Source organism: Schistocerca nitens, chromosome 6 (assembly GCF_023898315.1).
Source record: "Schistocerca nitens isolate TAMUIC-IGC-003100 chromosome 6, iqSchNite1.1, whole genome shotgun sequence".
Lineage (NCBI taxonomy): Eukaryota > Metazoa > Arthropoda > Insecta > Orthoptera > Acrididae > Schistocerca > Schistocerca nitens.
The window spans coordinates 660,011,717-660,037,611 of NC_064619.1; the positions used below are offsets into that span (position 1 = coordinate 660,011,717).

The 25,895-nt window shown below is 43.1% G+C and overlaps 1 protein-coding gene and 1 pseudogene across 1 annotated transcript in view; both read right to left on the minus strand.

The window, feature by feature from the left end:
- The window catches only part of LOC126263556 (retinol-binding protein pinta-like), a 104,099-nt gene that overhangs the window by 17,781 nt on the left and 60,423 nt on the right, over positions 1–25,895 (minus strand). The window contains exons 3-4 of the mRNA XM_049960648.1: positions 17,436–17,685; positions 3,575–3,685 (exon numbers count right to left, since the gene is read on the minus strand). Of these exons, the coding sequence (XP_049816605.1) occupies positions 3,575–3,685; positions 17,436–17,685 (361 nt within the window). The remainder of the gene's footprint in view (positions 1–3,574; positions 3,686–17,435; positions 17,686–25,895) is intronic.
- Positions 18,166–18,283, minus strand: LOC126191787 (5S ribosomal RNA; annotated as a pseudogene).

Consider the following 25,895-nt stretch of genomic DNA (forward strand, 5'->3'; position numbering starts at 1 on the left):
TATCTGCACAGTTTTCTGTTTTATTCTGGAAAGTAAAACATGTTTTAGTAGTAACTTTTGTGGTATAGCTACAATGAGACAGCCTTTTCCGTGGCACAACAATACGTTACTGTACAGTACTTTCTTCATCACGCCAATAAGCATAATAACTACGATATCTATACGCAAAGTATTTCACTTTGTTTATCATGAGGTAAGTACATTGACTTCAGCAGAACTTTGCTTACAGAGGACGATAACTACAACACTTCCACAGAATTATCTTACAGCAAGACGCACATTTAGCGCTACAGGAGACGCATTTGAATGATTAATCTTATACTTAAAAACATTTATTTTTAAAGATTTTTGAATTATAAAGAAAGTTTTCCGTGATACATTTCATTCCATTGCTGTAATCTGTAACACCTGAGGGTATAAGTACATAAATCCTCAGGGGGGTACACGCCTACTTTGTGTTCCATGTGTTTGGCAAGCACAAGGAGCCCCAGCTAATATGGTATTTGCTTATACAACTTTACACATCGGTACCATATTTCTCTAACACAAATTACACAGCTATCTGATCATGTAACTGAGAGATAAACATTTTTTTTACTACATCAGTGACAGACGTTTACGTAATTACACAGTTGGATAATTTCACACTTATGAAATTGTATTTTGTCTGTACTTTGTGAAATGTTCATATTTTTTTTTGGAACCATTGTGATACTATGAGAGCTTTGAATGATGTATTTGGTAAGGGAGCATGATTTTAAAGTACGTTTGAGGTAGATGACACTGTTGAAATGAGCAGAGAATTTTTTTAGGTTTTGAAATTATTGGAGGAAGCTACGACGATTTAGAGATTTGGCTGAGGTTTTATGATGATATTATTACGACGACGATGTGTATTATGCTGCTGAGGTATGTTTATGATCAATAAGCTGATGCTATATGAGGAATTTGATTATGCTACGTATTTATTATGATGAAATATTGAAGCGTCGACGAATATTTATATGTGTAATAAGGGTTGCCTTATATTAGTTGTAATTTATGCTGCTTGCTTCGCCATTTGTATTTTTGATCATTGCTGTTTGTGTTAATTGTTTTGTGCTGCTGCATTGCCTCGTCCCTTAGTTTAGCATCTGAGCTCAGTAGATTTAAGTTAGCTTAAGAGGGGGTAGACTATATAAGAGACTGCGTTGCGATGAATTGGAAGAAATGCATTGAGAAGTTATACAAAAAAAGTACAGAAAGCAGGTATAGATAGGACTTTTTGGAAATAATGAAGAACGAAGGGAGATCTCCAAGAAGTAAAGAAAGTTTTGTTTGCAAAATACTGCAGTAAAACAAACCCTGCCCTTTCCTTGTATTATTCCGCTATATGTTTGTGTACCCTTGGGTATTTATGTTTTTCCTGTATTTATATGTTTATCTGATAAGACTTATGTTATAGAATTTTTCTAGTACTAAGCTACATTCACTATGATGAGCAATACTGTTATCCTCAAATATAATTTGCATTAATAATATGTTATTTTCTTTGTAAAGATGTTTATAGACATTATTAATTCTGTTTTGTTTCAATGCTCATGTGTGAAATTAATGTTTCAAAAATTATTCTGATCTTTTATGTATCTACTTATCTCATAATTCCTGTAACATTGATGTATATGTTTATTTCTATTCTGTTGTAATGCCTGTTTTACTACAAATGTTATCTGTATTGTTATGTTCTTTAATGATGTATTTTGTACCTTTGTAATTGTATTCACTTGTTATAAAATTGTAATTGACACCAGTTCATCAAATTAAGTAACTTGTAAGTTACATTTCACTGCACACGTTTCTGTTGGTCATAGTATACGGACAATATGTGAGAAGTAGGGACTGTTAGTGTTTGCACGTGTGTTAATAATTCAGCAAGGGACTCGTTAACAGCATTGCTGGTTCTAAGTACAATTAGAAAAACACTTTGTGAGTGCACAAGTGGTGGTTTATGGACTTGCTATATTCTCCGCAAGAATCTTCGATGGTGATTGTGCACCTGCACAGTCGCAACGGATGGCTGCTAGCCATCTCTACAAGGACTACAGTGGGTCTGCATCTTTGATGACCCACCAGTACCATTATCTCTACAAGGACTACAGTGGGTCTACATCTTTGATGATACATCAATACCATTATTTCTACAAGGACTGCAGTGGGTCTGCACCTCTGGTGGCCCACCAATACCGTAATCTCTACCAGGACTACAGTGGGTCTGCTCTGTGATGACCTACCTACCAATATTCTTCATAACGTCGAATGACTCTCCTGTGGGTTTCCTCTGTTGTGGCCCATGACCTGTCTGCATGTCGAGAGTCAGCACTGTCTTTCCGTTGGAAGGACAACGCTATTTCTTCAAGACTGCATAGAAATCCACTACTTCCGTGTGCATTTTCTTTTACTGCTCAGACTTTGAGAAAAACACTGTTATTTTACTGTGATGAACGATTAGGACTGTCTTTATGAACTGTGAGAAAGTTTAGCTTTTGACCAACATTGTATCAATAAGTGTGTGCAATTGATATCTTTGTTATTGTAATTATAAAAAATTTTTTTATCAAATCATTATTGGCCACTGTCCAAAACAATTTGTAAAATTTTTTGTGGGGAGCATGGGGGCTATGTAAGTAGGCTGTTTAGGTTTTTTTATTGGTAACGCCACCTCTGTATGAAAATCACTGGCTGTGCTGTGTGCAGTCTGCGGCTGCTTTGCATTGTTGTAATATTCGCCATTGTAGTGTTAGGCAGCTGGCTGTGAACAGCGCGTAGCGTTGGGCAGTTGGAGGTGAGCCGCCAGCAGTGGTGGATGTGGGGAGAGAGATGGCGGAGTTTTGAAATTTGTCATGAACTGCTATATATATTTATATATGATGATATTAAGGTAAATACATTGTTTGTTCTCTATTAATATCTTTCATTTGCTAACTATCCCTATCAGTAGTTAGTGCCTTCAGTAGTTAGAATCTTTTATTTAGCTGGCAGTAGTGGCGCTCGCTGTTTTGCAGTAGTTCGAGTAACGAAGATTTTTGGTGAGGTAAGTGATTTGTGAAAGGTATAGGTTAATGTTAGTCAGGGCCATTCTTTTGTAGGGATTATTGAAAGTCAGATTGCGTTGCGCTAAAAATATTGTGTGTCAGTTAAAGCACAGTCATGTATAATTTTTCAAAGGGGACGTTTCATGCTAAGTATGTCTCCGCAATAACACAGACCAGGCATCCCTGGAAAATGGTTTGAAATCTATATGTAAGCCGAACCTTGAAGAAACGTCATTCGTTGCCTCATATTATAACGAGAGGCCAACTGAGATCATTCTAAAAAGGCTGACGATTAAGTTATACGAAATGAGACAAATATATTCCGTGAGTATGATGATCATAATGTTTAGGCAGTATCTCAGACTTAGAGGGATCAGAGTACCTAAGAATTTGTTTATAGCGAAATGTTATTTTACCTACTACCCTATACCTGAAAACTGTAAACTACATTGAATGATTTTCAGAAAAAAGGGCATTTTCATAAAGACATACAACTGACTTACCCTCTTCAGCAATTTATCAGAGATTGCTGTCTTAGCTATTTTCATGACGAAGTCAGTTATTTTGTCCACGTTCAACACGTGTATTTCCTTCATCCTTCTGCGATTGACAGTCTGAAAATAAATTTAAAGAGAATGTTGAATAATAAGTACATTCTAAACAGCTCAAAAATTGTTTACAACACCTGCACATTTGTGAACGTTGTAAGGTGACGAGATGACAACAGCTAAGCCCGTCTCACACGGAGTAAAGTTCTCTGCAAGCTTGTTTGCCGGCTCACGTGCCGGTACGCATGCAGGCTCCGTCGTCTGCTAGCTGGTTGCCCTGTAGGGACCTGTGCACATTTTCCTTGATACCTCTGTTACTAGTTTCCTTATGAGTCCCTGTAAGATCCCCTGAATATGCTACCTGCGCTGGCCAATCAAGAGTCGTGTTCGGCATCTGACGTCACAGCCTACAGGGCGGGAACTCTCTGATAACGCGAGTTAGGCCTCGAGGTCAAACACAACGCCACGAGCCCACTGCCTGATTTGTGACCTTTCTCAAACGATTGTACGGAAACTGTTCGGTAAAAAAATTGATTCTCGCATTTCTCGTAGTTTAATTCATGACGAATCATCATTCTATTTATTATGATATTTCATGATAAAGCAAACGACTGCAAGAATTTCGGGAAGTTTTCAGTGTAAAATACGAGTCGCTGTGAATTTGCTTTTGTTGCATGTTAGGTCATATGTTGCTGCATATGAAATGTAGCTAACATTTTGAATTATTCTTCAGATATGGAAGGATATTGCAATTTATCACCTGGTTCGAGAAAATAGGTTGTACGTAAAGCACTTAATCCCGAACTCACGCTCCAGAATGAAATATTCACAAAATTCCTCATATCTTCTAAACTGTTTCAGAACATTTTGACAAATGATAGCACGCAAAGAGGAGAGCATTTCACCATATCTAACGTAATAAGCAACTAGAGATATTTTAATGAAAAAATGTAATATTTAAGTGCCATCGATAGCTGGTGAAACGAGAATTGACACAATATGTATGAAGAAATTATAATTTATTTTCATACTGAGAATGGGAATTTTCATAAACTATTGACTTGTATGTCCCTCAGTTGCTTGTTTAGCGATATGCTGTTTCATGCTTCCTTCGGAGTTTCAACTGCATTATCTCTGATAATGTTTCTCGGAAGAAAAGTAAAGGTAATGATAAGTCTGGGGAAAGTAAATTGATATTTCTATTGAAATTTCGGCGGAATCCTATACCCCAGTGTGTTTTTAATAACCAATGATATGGATTCCAAATGGCCACCGGGTTTTATTTCTCTATCTCAATAATGTAAGAAATATGAAAACAATTAACAACACACAGTATATCATCTTTCCTTTCGTATCCGTACACAGAGTGAAGGATTGTGCTTTTTCACCACAGACATCTTCGTCAAAGATATTGATAATTGATTAGTAGTTGACAGGATTTAGCCATTTTAGATGGTTTCATATTTCTCAGATCGTTGAGATAAAGAAATAAAATCTTTGGCAAGTTTCAGTCCATATCACTCACTCTTAAAAACGCAATGGGTTATAGGATTCTGTTGAAATTTCAACATAAGTAGCGATTTATTTTCACCAGACTCCTTATTCCCTTTTCTTTCTTCAGAGAGACATTATCAGTGACGAGTTTTGAGCAATACCTAAGTTCCCTTGTTGCTACATTTGCATCTTCTTCTTTTACAAAAGCAGACCAGAGTTTATAAATATTCATCCCACTAACATTCTAGTGCAGCTGAAATTGCGACAGAATCATGAAACAGCAACTGAAGAAAAGACAAGTCGATAGTTTATGAAAATTCCCTTTTGTCAATAAAAGTAAAAGCTAATTTCTTAATTGAAATAAGAACACCGTGAATTCATTGTCCCAGGAAGGGGAAACTTTATTGACACATTCCTGGGGTCAGATACATCACATGATCACACTGACAGAACCACAGGCACATAGACACAGGCAACAGAGCATGCACAATGTCGGCACTAGTACAGTGTATATCCACCTTTCGCAGCAATGCAGGCTGCTATTCTCCCATGGAGACGATCGTAGAGATGCTGGATGTAGTCCTGTGGAACGGCTTGCCATGCCATTTCCACCTGGCGCCTCAGTTGGACCAGCGTTCGTGCTGGACGTGCAGACCGCGTGAGACGACGCTTCATCCAGTCCCAAACATGCTCAATGGGGGACAGATCCGGAGATCTTGCTGGCCAGGGTAGTTGACTTACACCTTCTAGAGCACGTTGGGTGGCACGGGATACATGCGGACGTGCATTGTCCTGTTGGAACAGCAAGTTCCCTTGCCGGTCTAGGAATGGTACAACGATGGGTTCGATGACGGTTTGGATGTACCGTGCACTATTCAGTGTCCCCTCGACGATCACCAGTGGTGTACGGCCAGTGTAGGAGATCGCTCCCCACACCATGATGCCGGGTGTTGGCCCTGTGTGCCTCGGTCGTATGCAGTCCTGATTGTGGCGCTCACCTGCACGGCGCCAAACACGCATACGACCATCATTGGCACCAAGGCAGAAGCGACTCTCATCGCTGAAGATGACACGCCTCCATTCGTCCCTCCATTCACGCCTGTCGCGACACCACTGGAGGCGGGCTGCACGATGTTGGGGCGTGAGCGGAAGACGGCCTAACGGTGTGCGGGACCGTAGCCCAGCTTCATGGAGACGGTTGCGAATGGTCCTCGCCGATACCCCAGGAGCAACAGTGTCCCTAATTTGCTGGGAAGTGGCGGTGCGGTCCCCTACGGCACTGCGTAGGATCCTACGGTCTTGGCGTGCATCCGTGCGTCGCTGCGGTCCGGTCCCAGGTCGACGGGCGCGTGCACCTTCCGCCGACCACTGGCGACAACATCGATGTACTGTGGAGACCTCACGCCCCACGTGTTGAGCAATTCGGCGGTACGTCCACCCGGCCTCCCGCATGCCCACTATACGCCCTCGCTCAAAGTCCGTCAACTGCACATACGGTTCACGTCCACGCTGTCGCGGCATGCTACCAGTGTTAAAGACTGCGATGGAGCTCCGTATGCCACGGCAAACTGGCTGACACTGACGGCGCCGGTGCACAAATGCTGCGCAGCTAGCGCCATTCGACTGCCAACACCGCGGTTCCTGGTGTGTCCGCTGTGCCGTGCGTGTGATCATTGCTTGTACAGCCCTCTCGCAGTGTCCGGAGCAAGTATGGTGGGTCTGACACACCGGTGTCAATGTGTTCTTTTTTCCATTTCCAGGAGTGTATACATATATATATATATATATATATATATATACGTTTCAACAGCTGTCGACGGTGCATAAATATTTTATTGCTTCACTGAAAAAAAAATCGGCAGTCACTTTGAATATCGTGCTAAATATGGAAATTCCGCAAATTAACCATATGATGAAATGTTGTCTCTTTGTTTACTATCATTTGAGAAAATAGTGGTGCGACATCTGAAACCGTATTTGAGATACGAGGAATTCTGTGAAAGCCGGCCGGAGTGGCCGTGCGGGTCTGGGCGCTACAGTCTGGAGCCGAGCGACCGCTACGGTCGCAGGTTCGAATCCTGCCTCGGGCATGGATGTGTGTGATGTCCTTAGGTTAGTTAGGTTTAATTAATTCTAAGTTCTAGGCGACTAATGACCTCAGAATTTAAGTCGCATAGTGCTCAGAGCCAATTCTGTGAATATTTCATTGTGGCTTTTTCATTGAAGCGTGAGTTCGGGACGAAGTGCTTTACATACAACCCATTTCCTCGAGACTGGTGATAGGTAGCAATATTCTCCAAATTTAAAAAATAATTCAATATGTTGGCTACGTTTCATATATGGCAACATAAGACGTAACAAACACCAAACGCAAGTTGTTAGCGATCTCTGTTTTTCACTGAAATTCTTGCGATAGTTTACTTAATCCTGAAATATCAGAAAAAATATGACCTTTAACGTAATTATAGGCTGTTCGTCATGAAACTGACGAATTAAATTATGGGATGTGCGGGAATCACATTTTTTTACAGATCAGCTTCTTTAAAATAGTTTGAGAAAGATTGCCGTTCGGCCGGATTGCGCTCCCTGCTGTTCAATGGGCGAAGCTAGCCAGCTAGCTTCCGCGGTGCCAAATCATACACCGTGTGAAAGATTCAACAAGCGAGGTGACCGCTACCGCCAACTGCTAGCCAGCAGCCACTTTAGAAAACTAGTGGCGAACCCTACTCCGTGTCAGACAGGCTTTAAGAAAGAGACCGTAGTCACAGACTGTCATTTGAGCGGACAACGACAGCCTTGCGCCAAGGACTGTGAGGTTAGGTACGGGTTCCGTCCAGCCGCAAAAAAAAAAGAAAAAAAAATACTATAGTCTTGCGGCATACACATTTCAGAGATACTGAGGTGTTCTTTCCCCAAAGGATACTGAGGCGTTCTTTCCCATCCAATGGAGAGGAGGGAGATTTTGAATGAACAGAGAAATCGCGGAAAGAACTATGGGTCGTAAAAACGTATACTAAATTACATTTTCTTAGCACAGTGAGAGAGCTGAATTGACTACAAGTTCCAAAAATAAAAAGACTCCTATTAAAGGGAAAGCCATATTTTGTAAATATTATACAATAATTCAGCCAATGGCCTTGCCGCAGTGGTAACTCTGGTTCCCATCAGATCACCGAAGATAATCGCTGTCGAGCTGGGCTAGCACTTGGATGGGTGACTGTCCATTCAGCCGAGAGCTGTTGTGAAGGGGGTGCACTCAGCCCTAGTGAAGCCAATCGAGGAGCTACTTGATTGGGAAGTAGCCGCTCCGGTTACGAAAACTGACAACACCCGGAACAGCGGCGTGCTGATCACATATCTGTATCTGTGGACAGAGGATGACACAGCGGTCGGTCAATACCGTTGGGCCTCCAAAGCCTGTTCGGACTGAGTTTAGTACAAAATAATTCAGTATTTGCGACAAGGCGAGGTAGCCTGACTTGTGATGGGCTAGGTGGCTGCCAGCCTACTAAAACTTTTGGGCAGGACCTCACACTTGGCTGCGATTGATAGAGGTGGTAGTGTCCTAGGCGCTCCATGCGACTGACTGAACAGGGGTAGGTGTCCAGATGTTGTTACTCGACCGTTTTTTTTTTTCCAAACTGTCCAGTAACTGATGCAAAACCCGACACAGCAAGACAAGTCAAAATGAAAACTAATCCCCAATGATAAATGAAATATGTATTAGTCCCAGTGATTGCCAGTATTTAACCAATGTGGGTTACAATTTCCTGTACTGAATTGGATGTTCACCTAAATAGGAAGCCTCTATGAAAGCAAGTTGTCAGCTGTGAGCTAAGGGACGCGCCATCGATGACGTCATTGATGATACCATCAATGTCATGGGATTACCCCACCCCGTAACCCTCCTCCCTTTGAAAAATGACAATTGCTCTTTATAAAACGGCGAGAACGAATTTTGGAGCGAAATTCAAATTTTGGGCTGGAAATTAAAAGTCAAGCGTGTTTCCTACGGAACTAGGGCTGTTATCCTTAGCATAAATTAAAATGACCTTTCTACGTGTGTCTGAAGAGTGTAAACTTTATGATCAAAAGTATCCGGACTTCCTATGCAATGCGGATCCGATCTTCACATCTTCACATTTGGCGAGATGCGGAACCACCAGCATGAAAGGCGGCGGGGAGTATTGTGTTGTCAACAGAGAACCAGTAACAGCAAAATGGGAATGTGGGCCAGTCATTCGATGACATCATGACACCTGAGTAACAAATCCATCAGGGACATTCCAACAACTCTATTGCTGGCCAACTCGACTGTTGCTGATGTGGTTGTGAAGTGGAAACTCGAAGAAACAGCCACTGCTTAGCCAGGAGCATCAGACCTCCTCATACACTGATGGGCAGGGATTGTCGAAAATTGCGGAGGGTGGTAGTAGAAAAGTCGAATGAAATCCGCGGAAGCAATTACTCGTATGTACCAAAGAGCTACCAGCATTCCAGTTAGCACTGTTATTGTCCGCACAGAGTTTTAAAAAAAGGGGGCTGGGGGTACAATGATGGACCAGCTCCTCGTAACCCTCTCATTTCGGTAATCAGTGTTAAACTAGCTTGAGATTATGTCAGGAACGACGCCACTGGACCCTGGATGGCTGGAAACGAATGATTTAGTGTGTTGAATCCTGCTATACCTTGTGGCAGTCCAGTGGAAGGGTTTGTGTTTGGCGAGTGCATGAAGAACGATAACCAGATATCATGTGTAGAGTCGACAGTGAAGTATTGAGGAGGTGGTGCTACAGTGTGGAGCTGTTTCTGATGCTTAGAGTTAGGTCATCTTATTCCCTTTAAGAAAACGCTAAATGTGGAGTGATATTATCATGTTTTACATCATTGTGTACTGCAAACAATAGGGGAACACGTCTGAGACGGTGATTATTTGTATCAGCATCAGAGTGCACTCTCTCGTAGAGCAGCTGCTGTGAGGCAATGATGTGTGGACAATAACATCACTGATATGGATTAACCTGCCCCTAGGCCCCAGCTGAACCCAATGGAATACCTTTGGAATGAGTTAGAGCCGAGACTTAGCTCCAGACCCCAGCGTCCAAATTCCCATCTACTCTGATTTCGTCTCTTTATTAAGGACCTTCTTTATTAAGGACCTTCTGACACCTAAATGAAAGTGTCCACAGCAGAGTTCAGCCATCATGAAGTCGAAAGATAGACACACCATATTAATGTTCACTAAGAGGCGCCTGGATTCTTTTGATCAGGTAGTGTAGATGAGCCATGCTGTCCCGTTCGCAACTGGAGACGCACAGCTCTCTACTGAACAGCTTTGAGAATGCAGGTTCAATTTAAACCCATTATAAAGCTGGCTGCACGTGCCAGTTTCTGGTGGTAGAAATATAATTGTAAAAGAGGTTTTCGATGAAAGAAATACAGCTTTCACAAGCTATGGTATTGGTGAACTTTTTTTAGTAGTTCACTACCATTTCCTTATTAATTCACGCGAAACATGTTGGCTTACAAATAACATATGCTGCAACAAATTCGGTTATTTAACCAATGAGAAATTAAATTTTTATTCTGTGCTTTGTAGTAAAATATCATAAAAGAAAAAAATCTTATGACCTTTCCTCAGTATCCTTTCAATTTAGGAGACAATGCGACAGACACTAATCTTTATTAGGTAAGTAGCAACTCACAGCACGTAAAAGTCACAGACATTTCTTTTGTATACAGTGTTTTAGCATGGGCAATATAGATTTCTTATATGAATAACTCAAGTCAGTCAGCCTTAGTAACAATACAAAGAGCATCGTTGCATTGTTCAACATGTACGTTTTATGCCGTTTTCAAGAATTAATCTCATCTTTAAAATAAGTAGAAGTGATATTTGTTACTGTAGCATTGTTGGCTGTAGGAATTTAAAAAAAATGTATAGCGACACAATAAAATATTTTTCTTCAGTGAATGTCCATCTCTGCAGCTGAGTTGTCAGCACAGCTGAGTGCCATGTGTAGGGCCCAATAATACAATGCTCGCTGAATGCTGTGGCCGGTAAATGCGCAGACGGCAAGGCATGCATGGGGAGAGCGGTAGTGGTGGGGGTTATGGGCATGCGCTGTGGGGGAAATGCTGAGCACTAGAAGTGAAGTCCTGTTCTAAACTGAAGCCAACATTTTCTGAAAATATTAAGTGAAGCCCCTCCACGCACGCACCTGCATGGTGTCTATTCAAAAACATCTACTGTCACCTCAGCTTTGGTTAGCATCTAAAAATAATTTCGTCGAAAATGCAGCAATTTAATTCGCCTGTCTTGTTAACCATTTTTAGAGAAGCATCATGACTGGCCAGTTTTGAGTAAAACCTACACATTTCTCTGGTTGACATGTTAAAATTTGCTTATTTTCCCAAAACACAGCGGAGTTTACACCGTCTCACCTCACTAACATGTCCTGCAGACACAGCTGCAAAAGAACTCTGCAAAATTGGTTTATTAAGTTTATTAAGCGAGGAACTGAGGAAAAGTAAGGCCAAAAGCCTACGAAAAAGCACATTCTCGGAACAAAATAAACGTGTAACGTCTATAGTCACGTTCTTCCAAACTCATGGCATTTCTCATTTCACCAGCTATCGATGGGCCTTAAAAATTGCATTCTATCATCGAAAAAGTCTGTAGTTATTGAAGTAACACGGTAGATAATGAAGTTTTGCATAATAATCATGTGGCACAATGCTCTCCTCTTTGTGTGCTATGTTTCGCCAAAATCTCATTTCGATATCTCAAACCGTTTATGAAATATGAGGATCGGTATGGATACTTCTCTCTGGCTTAATCGCTGGCTCAGCGCGATCGCAAATGAGTGTGCTACAACAGATCAATTTTCTTCAGATTGGTGACAGATGGAGACCTCCAACCAAGTCTAAAGAAAAACTCAATATATTAGCTAAATTTCAAATGCTGAAACATATGCATCAAACGCAAAACATAGCGATCTCTATTTTTCATTGCAAACTTTTTCAAATTCCGCGCAGTGTCTCACTTCCACGTAAATATCACAATAATTGACCATTATCGAAAGGATGGGCACATCATCATGAACTTGACGTATAAAGCTACACTACTGGCCATTAAAACTGCTACACCAAGAAGAAATGCAGATGAAAAACAGGTATTCATTGGACAAATATATTATACTGGAACTGCCATGCGATTACATTTTCACGCAATTTGGGTGCATAGATCCTGAGAAATCAGTACCCAGAACAACCACCTCTGGCTGTAATAACGGCCTTGATACGCCTGGGCATTGAGTCAAACAGAGCTTGGATGGCGTGTACAAGTACAGTTGCCCATGCAGCTTCAACACGATACCACAGTTCATCAAGAATAGTGACTGGCGTATTGTGACGAGCCAGTTGCTCGGCCACCGTTGACCAGGCGTTTTCCATTGGTGAGAGATCTGGAGAATGTGCTGGCCAGGGCGGCAGTCGAACATTTTCTGTATCCAGAAAGGCCCATACAGGAGCTGCAACATGCGGTCGTGCGTTATACTGCTGAAATGTAGGGTTTCGCAGGGATCGAATGAAGGGTAGAGCCGCGGGTCGTAACACATCTGAAATGTAACGTCCACTGTTCAAAGTGCCGTCAATGCGAACAAGAGGTGACCGAGACGTGTAACCAATGGCAGCCCATACTATCACACCGGGTGATACGCCAGTATGGCGATGACGAATACACGCTTCCAATGTGCGTTCACCGCGATGTCACCAAACACGGATGCGACCATCATGATGCTGTAAACAGAACCTGGATTCATCCGAAAAAATGACGTTTTGCCATTCGTGCACCCAGGTTCGTCGTTGAGTACACCATCGCAGGCGCTCCTGTCTGTGATGCAGCGTCAAGGGTAACTGCAGCCATGGTCTCCGAGCTGATAGTCCGTGCTGCTGCAAACGTCCACGAACTGTTCGTGCAGATGGTTGTCTTGGAAACGTCCCCATCTGTTGAGTCAGGGATCGGGACGTGGCCATGCGAATAAGATGCCTGTCACCTCGACTGCTAGTGATACGAGGCCGTTGGGATCCAGCACGGCGTTCCGTATTACCCTCCTGAACCCACCGATTCCATATTCCATATTGGATCTCGACCAACGCGAGCAGCAATGTCGCAATACGATAAACCGTAATCGCAATAGGCTACAATCCGACCTTTATCAAAGTAGGAAACGTGATGGTACGGATTTCTCCTCCTTACACGAGGCATCACAACAACGTTTCACCAGGCAACGCCGGTCAACTGCTGTTTTTGTTTGAGAAATCGGTTGGAAACTTTCCTCATGTCAGCACGTTGTAGGTGTCGCCACCGGCGCCAACCTTGTGTGTATGCTCTGAAAAGCTTATCATTTGCATATCACAGCATCTTCTTCCTGTCGGTTAAATCCCGCGTCTGTAGCACGTCATTTTTGTGGTGTAGCAATTTTAATGGCCAGTAGTGTATAAGTGAAGCAAAAATGAAGTTTTTTTCAAAACAGTTTTTGTAAAATCGTTTGAGAAAGACTGCAGGGCGTGCGCCTCGATTCTGTCATCACCGGCCAGCCGAACGGTATTAGACACTGTCGGCCTCCCCATATAAACAAACGAATAAACTCGCCCAGCGCTTTGGACGAAAACTGCTCACTGCGCATCGGCCACCATATGCCGTGTGGGCTATACCAGGAATTTTTCCTTCGTGGGAGGCCTGGTATGGTATGCACTCAACATTGTGAGGCCAACTGAGGAACTACTCGACCGATTAGTAGCGGTTCCATGGTCTAGAAACTCAACAACGACCGGGAGAGCGGTGCAGGGAGAGCGGTGCATTGATGCACCCCTCTCCATAACAAAAGTGAATCTCTCTTTAATGAGCAACAGACATGAAGCTGTGGGAATGAAAATATGGGTGCTATATGCTTCAAGCATAAACGTTACTAGTACGGCAGACAGAATCCAGCAGTAATATCAAAAGAATATTTGGGCCTACTGATAAGCACAAGGTGATCTAAATGAATGTGAGATGAAATTATGATACATCATCAAGACACACATAAAGTAAAGACAGCTGTCAGTGGGCATTGATTTATATCTATGGCATTCGAACCTGGATCTCCTGTTCACTAAGGAGATGCGCTGATCACTATGTCATCCGGATACAGTGGTCATCACAACTACACAGACTACCTGAGCACGTATCACCTCACATCCATATTCTCAGGTCATCCAGAACGCTTACCACATGCATAATTAAGGCGATGTCAGCCAAAGATTCCTTCAGTGCAGATGCACACTGAGTTCAAACTCTTAGGGGGATCGGCGAGATGCCACAAATAACGAGGACAATGAGTGGGGGCACTACAAATCAGCAGTGTGTGGATAAGTTCAGAATTTGGGTGTGACAGGAGGCATGCTGGTATAGTCCATGCGGTTGTAGTGACCACTGTGTCCAGATGGCTTACTGCACAGTGCATCTGCCTAGTGAGCATGATACAGCACAGATTTTCAACTTTCCCCATTAATATAAATCAGTGCACACAGGCAGCCAAAACTAAACTAAACTAAACTCCGCCTGAACAGTCCATGAAGGCCCAACGGTACAGGCGGGCCCCCGTGTCATCCTCAGCCACAGGCGTCACTGGATGCGGATATGGAGGGGCATGTGGTCAGTACAACGCTCTGCCAGCCGTATGACAGTTTACGAGACCGGATCCGCTACTTCTTAATCAAGTAGTTCCTCAGTTTGCCTCACAAGGGCTGAGTGCACCCCGCTTGCCAGCAACGCTCAGCAGACCGGATGGTCACTCACTGAAGTTCTAGCCCAGCCCTACAGTGCTTAACTTTGGTGATCTGACAGGAACCGGTGTTACACTGCTGCATGACACTGGCAGCTATGGGCTTTAATTCCTTTGTGTCTTGATTCATAGTGGCTGTAGAATCAAAAGGGTGTCCGTTCTTGTGGATGGGGGGAATGCTAGGATAGTCCGTGCAGTTGTAGTGACTACTGTGTCCTGATGCAGTGTGTAGCGCATCTGCCTAGTGAGCGGCAGACGCAAGTTTTAACCCCCATTGGTATAAATCAATGCCCTCTGTGAGCTAATGTCTTTAATTCCTTTGTGTCTTGATTCGTGGTAGCTCCAGAATCAAAATGGTGTCTGTTCTTTCAGACATTTCCGAAAGAACAGAGACCACATACATGATCTATCGCGTGTAACAGTAAAGTAAATCCCATCACGTTTTGATCTTCCATAGACTGTTATCGAATCAAAATCTTCATCACAGACAGCAACTGACCACAGAGACACTGCGCTGCAGCATATCATTATGGACACGGACATTTGGAATTCAGAATTATGAAAACATTTTATGAAGAATATTTACCACAGTCCAGACGTTAAATCGTTATACAGACCCAAAAACGGCAAATGTTATAGTTAGTGTTTGTCGATACTAATGACAGTCAAAATCAACATGTAACATAGAATTGGTCGCACTAGCGTACAACAAACTATTTCCTTTACAGACGCACCAGACTTTCCATGAATCCTTCCGATAAATTCAACCTTTCCATTCGCCTTTCCTGCTATTATGAAGATGGTATCTCACCTTTTCGGACATGTCCGAAAGAACAAATATCATCGGTAACCATGCAGCTCTTTAGAATGAAATTATAATTAAATCAAGACCTTAAGCTGTTGACAGGCCTTGATATACATCAACGGGGACAGTTGAAAAATATGTGCCGCGACCGTGACTCGAACCCGGGATCTCCTGCTTACATGGCAGACGCTCTATCCATCTGAGCCACTGAGGGCACAGAGGATAGCGTGACTGCAGGGATTTATCCCTTGCACGCTCCCCGTGAGACCCACATGCCCAACTTAATGTCCACAGACTACTTTCGTAGTGCCCCTGCCCATTACACTCATTACTCGCGGTAGACAGACTTATCAGACATGTCTGAAAGAACAGACACCATCTTCATATAGTTAAGGCTAACCGGCCGTTGAACTTTCTGCCGCAAGTAATGAGTGTAATTGGCAGGGGCACTACGAATGTAGTGGGTCTCACTGGGAGCGTGCAAGGGATAAATCCCTGCAGTCGTACTATCCTCTTTGCCCTCAGTGGCTCAGATGGATAGAGCGACTGTCATGTAAGAGGGATATCCCTGTCCGCAGCTCGTGGTCGTGCGGTAGCGTTCTCGCTTCCCGCGCCCGGGTTCCCGGGTTCGATTCCCGGCGGGGTCAGGGATTTTCTCTGCCTCGTGATGACTGGGTGTTGTGTGATGTCCTGAGGTTAGTTAGGTTTAAGTAGTTCTAAGTTCTAGGGGACGGATGACCATAGATGTTAAGTCCCATAGTGCTCAGAGCCATTTGAACCATTTGGATATCCCTGGTTCGAGCACCGGTCGGGGAACACATTTTCAACTGGCCCCGTTGATGTATATCAACGCCTGTCAACAGCTTGATGATAGGAGTGTCATAAACTCCTATAAATGGGAACATTCCGCAAAAATCTGGACATCTGGCTATACTATGTGGACAGAGAATTGAGCGATGCCGCTTTTGTGATGATCGTATGCTTGTACCTAAAGTGACTGCATTGTTGCCCAACAGCAAGCTGGTGACAATGCCGCGACTCACCAAGGACTTGCAGCGAGTGCACATAATCGCAGGCGTCGACCCGGACCCGTCGGCGATCTCGTGCGTGAAGTACGCGAAAGTGCTCATGATGCAGCTGGACATGATGTACTTGGATGACTACTCCCTCGGAGACGTCGTCATCTGCGACCTGAACGGCCTTGATTTAATTATCATTTCTTCTCTACTATTAAGTTTACGTGGTGACTCCGTTTCATACTGCTTTAAACGATCTGACGTGTTCAAGATGTTCACCACTGATCTTGTAATAGGATACTATGGATTTCTTTCAGTTGGTTATAGGCATTACCTTTCATTCATTGAGCTGCGCGGTCTAAAGGGCCTTGTCACAATTCGCGCTGTTCTCCCCGTCGGAGATTCGAGTCCTCCCTCGGGCATGGGTGTGTGTGTTGTCCGTAGCGTAAGTTAGTTGAAGTTAGATTAAGTAGTGTATAAGCCTAGGGAGCGATGAACTGAGCAGTTTGATCACAAAGGAATTTATCACATTTTTCCAAGTTTCATTCATTCATGTTAAAAGAGAGCTTGCATCCATTATACTAAACTGAAATTTGCTATGCATATGCAATGTATGTAGAACAAAACTCGTACTTACAGAAAAAAGAAACACAGTAGTATGCGGAAAGTACCTTGTAGCAGAATTCGAGAGCGCGGACGACGTTGATGTCGATCCTGAGGAGGTGCCCGACGGTCACGCCGTTCATGTCGCAGATGACGACGTCTCCGAGGGAATAGTCATCCAAGTACATCATGTCCAGCTGCATCGTGAGCACTTTCGCGTACTTCACGCACGAGATCGCCGACGGGTCCGGGTCGACGCCTGCGATTATGTGCACTCGCTGCAAGTCCTTGGTGAGTCGCGGCATTGTCACCAGCTTGCTGTTGGGCAACAATGCAGTCACTTTAAGTACAAGCACACGATCATCACAAAAGCGGCATCACTCAATTCTCTGTCCACATAGTATAGCCAGATGTCCAGATTTTTGCGGGATATTCCAATTTATAGGAGTTTATGACACTCCTATCATCAAGACCTGTCTCGCATAAGACCTATGCATGGGACACCGAAAATTCTCACTTTTTGGCCTTGGGCTGAAAAATAATGCGTATTCACTTCCAAAATGGTAGAGTTCCTTAACTAAAAAACTAAACTCCTCTCGAACATGCCATGAAGGCCCAACGGTACCGATCGGCCGCCGTGTCATCTTCAGCCCACAGCCGTCACTGGATGCGGATATGGAGGGGCATGTGGCCAGCACATCGCTCTCCCGACCATATGTCAGTTTCCGAGACCGGAGCCGCTACTTCTCAATCAAGTAGCTCCTCAGTTTGCGTCACAAGGGCTGAGTGAACCCCGCTTGCCAACAGCGCTCGGCAGACTGGATGGTCATCCATCCAAGTGCTAGCCCAGCCCGACAGTGCTTAACTTCGGTGATCTGACGGGAAGCGGTGTTACCACTGCGGCAAGGCCGTTGGCCGAATTCCTTAACCTATCGAATTGTATTTCTAAACTAGTGGGTAACAGTAACAAAGAAAAGTAGAATACTTTGCACCAGGAAGCCGCAATCATCCGATGAGGTAAAAACACGCCTCACATGTGCACGAACTGTACGTTTTGAAAACATTCAGTGGCATTGTCATCCATTGTTATAGGGGGATCATACAACAAACGATGCCCTACATTTTTTTTGTCAGAACGTATTCGTTCTTAACAGTTAGCATTTCGTAACAATATCAGTCAACATCTGTTGCAAAAACAGTTCAAATGGCTCTGAGCACTATGGGACTTAACATCTGAGGTCATCAGTCCCCTACAACTTAAAACTACTTAAACCTAACTGACCTAAGGACATCACACACATTCATGCCCGAGGCAGGATTCGAACCGTAGCGGTCGCGCGGTTCCAGACTGAAGCGCCTAGAACCGCTCGGCCACACCGGCCGGCCAACATTTGTTTCACATGTAGTCCTTACCTACATAGTCACTTTCACGTTCGGTGCCCTTGCGTCAGCCTTATGAAAGAGCATGTACTCCCTGTTGGTGAAAGCTCTTTACTTGTGCTCGCAGCCCTGCTATCACTGCTTGAATCACACACTCCTGATCTTCAGTGTGTCCGACGTAGGGTGTCCGTAAATGGCCCACAAAGATGCAAGTAGGCGCCAAGTCTGAGCTACAGATTGGATGGGGCAATGATGTCCAACCCAATCTCCCGATGTGTGCCCGGGTTCTATATCCACATGACTGCTCTGCAATTCACACGTAAGTGCTTGGCGGAAGGTTCATCGAATCTGCCGTGGCGCGCACAGTCACGCAAATACAACGGTGAACGGGCTGCTACCGCTGCAGAATAAGCCGCAGCTGCAACGTAGTTTGCCGGCCGCGGTGGCCGTCCGGTTCTGGCGCTGCAGTCCGGAACCGCGGGGCTGCTACGGTCTCAGGTTCGAATCCTGCCTCGGGCATGGATGTGTGTGATGTCCTTAGGTTAGTTAGGTTTAAGTAGTTCTAAGTTCTAGGGGACTTATGACCTAAGATATTGAGTCCCATAGTGCTCAGAGCCATTTTGCAACGTAGTTTCGGCGCGTTCCGCCAGCCGGCACTAGAGGCGTTTCCCGCCAAACATGAAAGCAGCCGCGGAATACGCCCGCGCGAGACCCCTTTTTCCGACGCGGTAATACGATGACATCATCATCCGCCAATCGGATATCGCCCACGGCCACCAATCCTCACGACTGAATCCGCGGAGGAAGATTAGAGCCGCCGGGTTAAATAGCCGACAGGAAAGGAAACAGGGGCTTTTCGACACGCCGCGGACCGCCGCCAGGAAGAAACTTCGTCGCAGCCGGATCGACCAGGTGCCCGTCTTCAATACGCCAGCCTTCGACCCGGAAGAGGCGCCCGTCTACCTCCTCGGCATCCGTTGGAGAGCATCGAGAGAGCACTACCAAGGAACGTAAAATCAGTTCAGTTATAAAAGTCAATTTTATTGAGGTGTTATATTCGTGTTTTGATACTAAATTTTTGGGCAGGAGAAAAGCCTTTTTATCTTCCAAAGAAGGTTATCTATTGTAAAATTAAGTGGTGTCCTGGATACACCTAATAAAGCAAATTTTATTATCACGTGGATGTTGATCAGTGTATACAACAGATCACTTTCAGACTCTATCTCCGTCGTTCCATTCTCGAAAAGCAAGTGGGGAAAGAGATCACTTAAATCTTTTCGTGCAAGATCCAATTCCTCTTATTTTATTACGCCGATTATTTCTTCCTATGTAGGTTTGAGTCAACAAAATATTTTCGCCTTCGGAAAATCAAGTTGATTACTGAAATTCCTCGCCGCAATGAGAAACGCCTTTGTTTTAATGATTGCCAACCTAACTCGCATACCATTTCCGTAACTGACACTCCCCTTTTTCGTGATAATACAAGACCAGCTGCCCTTGAGAGATGGACGTCTATGATTCTGCTGTGTGTATACACAAACTCTGGGTCTGAGATATTATTATCGCGAGTAGTAGCGAGCGAGCAGTTGTCGAGGGGAGTCGGAAGTGGTCAGAGGAAGCGTGCGTTGGAAGGAAGACGCGCGACATGAGGGGTCGCAGACTGCCGTGATCGTGCTAGTAGCGCCGGAGGATTTTTTTTGGTAATTTGCCTTTTTCGCTGCACGCAGTCGTTGGTTGCTTGCACACTGGAAGGATTTTGTCAGATTTATGTATACATACAGTCAGAGTAACATTCGTACCTTTGTTGTGGCGAGAAACGTATTTATTGAGTATAGACATTGTGCAATAATTAGAAGTCTGTATAAAGTTTGTAAGCATTTAAATCATCAATTTTCTGAATGTAGTAAATTAAACGTTAAAAAATGAAAGAAACCAATACAAACTTTTAACTAAACGTTAAAATCAATTAAACGTTAAAAACAGGAAAGAAACAAATTAAAAACTTCTAATTTACTATATTCAGAAAATTGATGATTTAAATTCTGTCAAACTTTACACAGTCTTCTAATTATTTCACAATGTCTATACTCAATAAACACGTTTCTGGCCACAACAAAGATACGAAATTTTCTGAATATAGTAAATTAGAAGTTTTTAATTTGTTTCTTTCCTGTTTTTAACGTTTAATTGATTTTAACGTTTAATTAAAAGTTTGTATTGGTTTCTTTCATTTTTTAACGTTTAATTTACTACATTCAGAAAATTGATGATTTAAATGCTGACAAACTTTACACAGACTTCTAATTATTGCACAATGTCTATACTCAATAAATACTCTGTGTGTATCCATACGCAAATCTGACAAAATCCCTCCAGTGCGTTAGCACGAAACAACTACGTGCAACGAAAAGGCAATTTACCAAAAAAATCTTCAATTAATAGCAAAATCTCCGCCGGCGCTACTAGCATCATCACGGCAGGCGCTTTAGTCTGGAACCGCTACGCTCGCGGGTTCGAATCCTACCTCGGGCATGAATGTGTGTGATGTCCTTAGATTAGTTAGGGTAAAGTAGCTCTAGGGAACTGATGATCTCAGTTGTTAAGTCCCATAGTGCTTAGAGCCATTTGAACCATTTCCGTCAGTTACTGAGGTCTGTGATCTATCTGTGAGAAAATAAAAATACACAGACACGCAGTTTGATTAGAATCCGCTTGTGAGGAGCGGTGTCAAAAGGCTTACGGAAATCTGGGAATGTAGAATCAAGAAGAGGTCAACTGTCGATAGCAGTCATTACTTTGCGTAGAAAAAAAAAAGCCAATTGTGCTTCACAAAAACAATGTTTCTGAGTCCGTCTACGTGTCAATGAATAGAGATCGGCGCGGATAAGAAAAGTGCAATCCGCATCCGCACCGCATCCGCAAGGTCCTAATCCGCAACCGCATCCACATCCGTAGCAATTAATCCGCATCCGCAAGTTCCTTATCCGCATCCACATATATTTAAGTTTTGAATGAGTAATTAATAGTAATAGACAGTAGTACTTATTATTATGGTATGTAATGAGATATTGTTAGGGTGCCATTCTGCGATAACTTAACTACTTTTTACTTCTTAAATCACAGGAAATGCTCTATACCTACTCTAAAGAAGACTATTCCAAACAGGAAAGCATTGGCGCTCCGGAGCACACACAGTAGCGGCTCGGATCTCGTGAGATTGGAAACGCTATTTTAAAAAATAAAATTCAATGTAATAGTATTAAATGATGAAAATACGTGTATAGAAACAATTATATTTCACTGCTCTTGTGCCAAGGCAGCTGAAAATGACAATGGTTTAAACTGTTACTAGCACATTGCATCATTTGCCGACAGTTTTTTTGTACTCACTGCTTGGATGTGTCAAATTTTGAAGCCATCCATGTCAGCTAATGATTGTATTATAGCTTAAGCGTTCAGTCCTCGTCATTTCCAGGTGAAAATATTTACAGTATTAGGCCTACACTGCAAAACGCTGGCGCACCTGTGAAAAAGTTAAACTGCCAACAATAATTGACCTTGTCTGGAAGAAATAACTCGTCTTCCGAAGACTGCAACAAAATCAGTGACTATAAAAATTAGGAGTCCATTTAGCTTTAGCTAAAAATACAATTGAAATCTCGAACCTCACCTTTTGGCTGATTTATCCAATTAAGACCTAGCGATAAATGAAATGTCTGTTTCATTCTCAAATAAACAAAGTTTCACACTTTAAAACATCCTCAACATTGGTCTAAATTACTAAGACAAAATTTGCAGTAGATTTTGAAGTTGTACTTTCAATTTTAAAAAATATTTTTTTTTCAAAGTTTAATGGAATGCAAACGATTTCAAGATGTCTTTATAAAAACCACTGTCCCATAACTTCAAATGTTTGGCACTGTTCCCTGTTAAGCAATACCAAGTGTAAGATGGCAAGAACTATGCCCCTTACATGAAGTCATTAAAGATCACCGAACTCACGGTGAGCGAACAGTAGGGCTGAACAAAAAAGACTGACAAGGCACAATGCATCTTGTAGAGGGTATAGTATGGACGTATTGGAATATTTAATGTTGGGTGATGGTTTTAAAGTAATTCACATGACATGAAAACTTTGTGGAAACACGTGGATTTACTGGAGGCTAGTTTATCCCAGGGAAGTATTCAGAATTGACCGTGGCCAGCGGGGGAGCGGCGAAGGGAAGCGACAATAGGGAGCTAAAGGCGGCTCAAGCTCTGAGAAAGCGGTAACGGGGCGCGGCCTCCAGCTGCCTTAAGATGAGTGACAGTGAGTGGGTGGTTGACCCCATGCTGGTGTGCCGGGAAGCAGATGGAGAACTTGTACGCTTGTTGATAAATGTCCGTCGTCCTGTTTTCAGTGAAACATGCAAGAAAGCCGCGCAAAGCTACAGTGGAGCAGTCAACAGAGCCAAAATATGCATGTTCGTGGCTATAGCAACTTCACGCTGAATTCACGGTCCGCAGAGTCTGAAGTAAATCAGGTGAAGAGAGACAGAATGAAATACGCCGGTCTCCGATGGGAATGTAGGACCGCGGAATTTGAAGTACTCTCCTGGGAGTCAGAATTCCGGAAAAATTGGTGTTTTGTGCAGACGCTAACCTTCATGGATGGCCTGGGCGGAGCTAAACAGCAGAAGTTGAGAGGAAGGGAAATTTTGTGGGAAATTTGTTCACTTCCCAGAGCAGGCATTGGTCGGCGCTGGGAAGCAACGCATAATTAACGCGACTTGCGCTGCAAATGGCGTAAGTGATTTTGCTGGAGGGGAAACCGAGGCGAAGAGCGGACTGGCAGAAGTCTCCATAGAGGTCTTCTGTTCCAAGCTTGCCTAGAGTGCGGAGGTGGCGTTCTTTACTCAGCTTGCCTGAGAAAGAGTGAGCTTCTCTGGAGTTTAGGACTTAGCAAATGGAACGATTGAGCTTGGAGATACGAAGTTTTGGTTCAGCTATGTACTGAGCAAGATAGCTAGGAGTGAATAGACGAGCACAGCCTTGCAGCACCACGAGGTCGGCCGACGTCCGCACAACGACACCGCTCCGCCACGCTGTATTCGGTGATATTGCGCCCGCTCCGGCCACTGATTAATTTGTTGGATCACGTCGGTAAAGTTTCCACGAGAGTTTCATGGGCCCTGTACTGTAGAATTCTTCTCGCACTTCGCATTACGCTTGGGTCAGTCGATAGGAATTACTTTTGACTTATCACGCTTTACTCCCCGCAAACGCAATTTATTACCACTGCCTGTTAGGAGAGTCATGTAATGTGATGATTGAAGGTCGTGAGTTACAATAAATTTGTGCTAGTGGACTGCATCTGTTTTCAATCAAGTAGTTGAAATCCCAAGTCACTTTCTTAATTAATTTTATGTTCAACATTTGCATCTGGTGTTCAATAGCTGAATATAACATCAATGTGCACCCCTTTGTAATTAAAAGGGATCAATTCTGAATCAATTAATGTCAACACTGCCACCGCAGTTCATTCAGGAGTCGCAGGGCCTTATTACTTTGTTTGCGTTATCCGACATTGCGACAGTTTTGCACTCTCTGTTGATCTGTTAGTCAATTACCTGGGGGTGAACACACACCAAAACCAGATAAGTAACGGGTGGGGTGTTACACAAGTTACAGTTAAAATGTTCAATTTTGTTACGAATTTCAGCCCTTATCTTTACTAATTGGCTGGTAAATTAAAAGACACATTATTATTTTGGATGATTTGAATATTTTGTAAGTTTTCAATGTGATCAGAATAATCTTTCACGGGCTATCACAGTCACAGCTTGTTGGTGGTCGTGAGCTGTAGTTTGAAGTCCCACTTGTAATTAATTACAAGGCCCGCCGTGCCACCGCTCCGGCCGGGCTGTTTCACTGTTCACAAAGAGTGACAATGCTCGGCGGCTGCAATTGTTACTGTAGTGCACGCTGAAATTTAGGTAGGCACTTATGAGATCACCATTACCTAGCTTAATAATATTGACGTGTTAGCTGTTGAATGTTCTTGTTGCGAAGAGTAAAAACTTAAAAGTGAGCTCTTTAATATGAAAATTACAACAAAACAAATTGCTTGTTAAATATTTCCTTCTTTTACCTAATGCTACTTAAATGTTCTTGTTGGGAATAGTAAAAATACTAACAATATGTCGAGGAAATTCTTTACTATAAATATTACAATAAAAACCCGCAGGCTTCAGATTAAATATTTTCATCTTCTGCTTGCTTCTGATTGATATCCTGTAAAAGAATGAATCAATGGAAAAAAATTGTAACTAATTCAGATAAGCCCAAAAAATACAGTGAAGTAAGAGAAGCTGTACAAGAACCTTTTTGCTTTGAAAGATTACTGTGCAGGAACATGATGTCATCAATCGTCTGTGGCTTCAAAGACGTGCGCCGGTCCTGCATTATTTGTCCCGATATAGAGAAGCTTCTGTCAGATGGCGCGCTGGACGCTGGAATGCAGTGCACGAAGTATGCGAGTTTGGAAAGGCGCGGATAGAAGTTTTCACGTCCATGCCACCAAGTTGTCAGGTCGATGCCTTCCGAAAGTTGGACTTTATCATTCGTATATCTGAGAATTTCATCTGACGCAAAGATCTTTCGTCGATTCATCTTCTGAGGAATCTTCAAATTCATTAAAAAGTACGTCAGACTTCTGTTTTTTTTTTTTTTTTTGCAGGAATTCCAGATGTTGTTTCCTCCTTATCTTTTAACTGTGGACAATTTCTCGCAACATAATTTTTCGCTTCCTTTAGAACTTCATCTTTTTCGGCACTGCTAAGAAATTTTAGGTTTTTATATTTTGGTTTCAAAAACGTTGCAAGTTTATGGGTTACTGTTATGTCCCATTTGCTGATTAAAATGGATTTGGCTGTACTCTTTAAGTCTATCAGAAATGGGCTGTCGCCATCATTTTTTTCAAGGAAGGAGAGAAGTTTTAACTTCCACAACACACATAAATAAAGCGTAGGGGTTTTGGAGGCTTCGGGTTCACAGGAAGCTATTTTAAATGGTGTCAGAAAGGTTCAAATGGCTCTGAGCACTATGAGACTTAACTTCTGAGGTCATTAGTCCCCTAGAACTGAGAACTACTTAAACGTAACTAACCT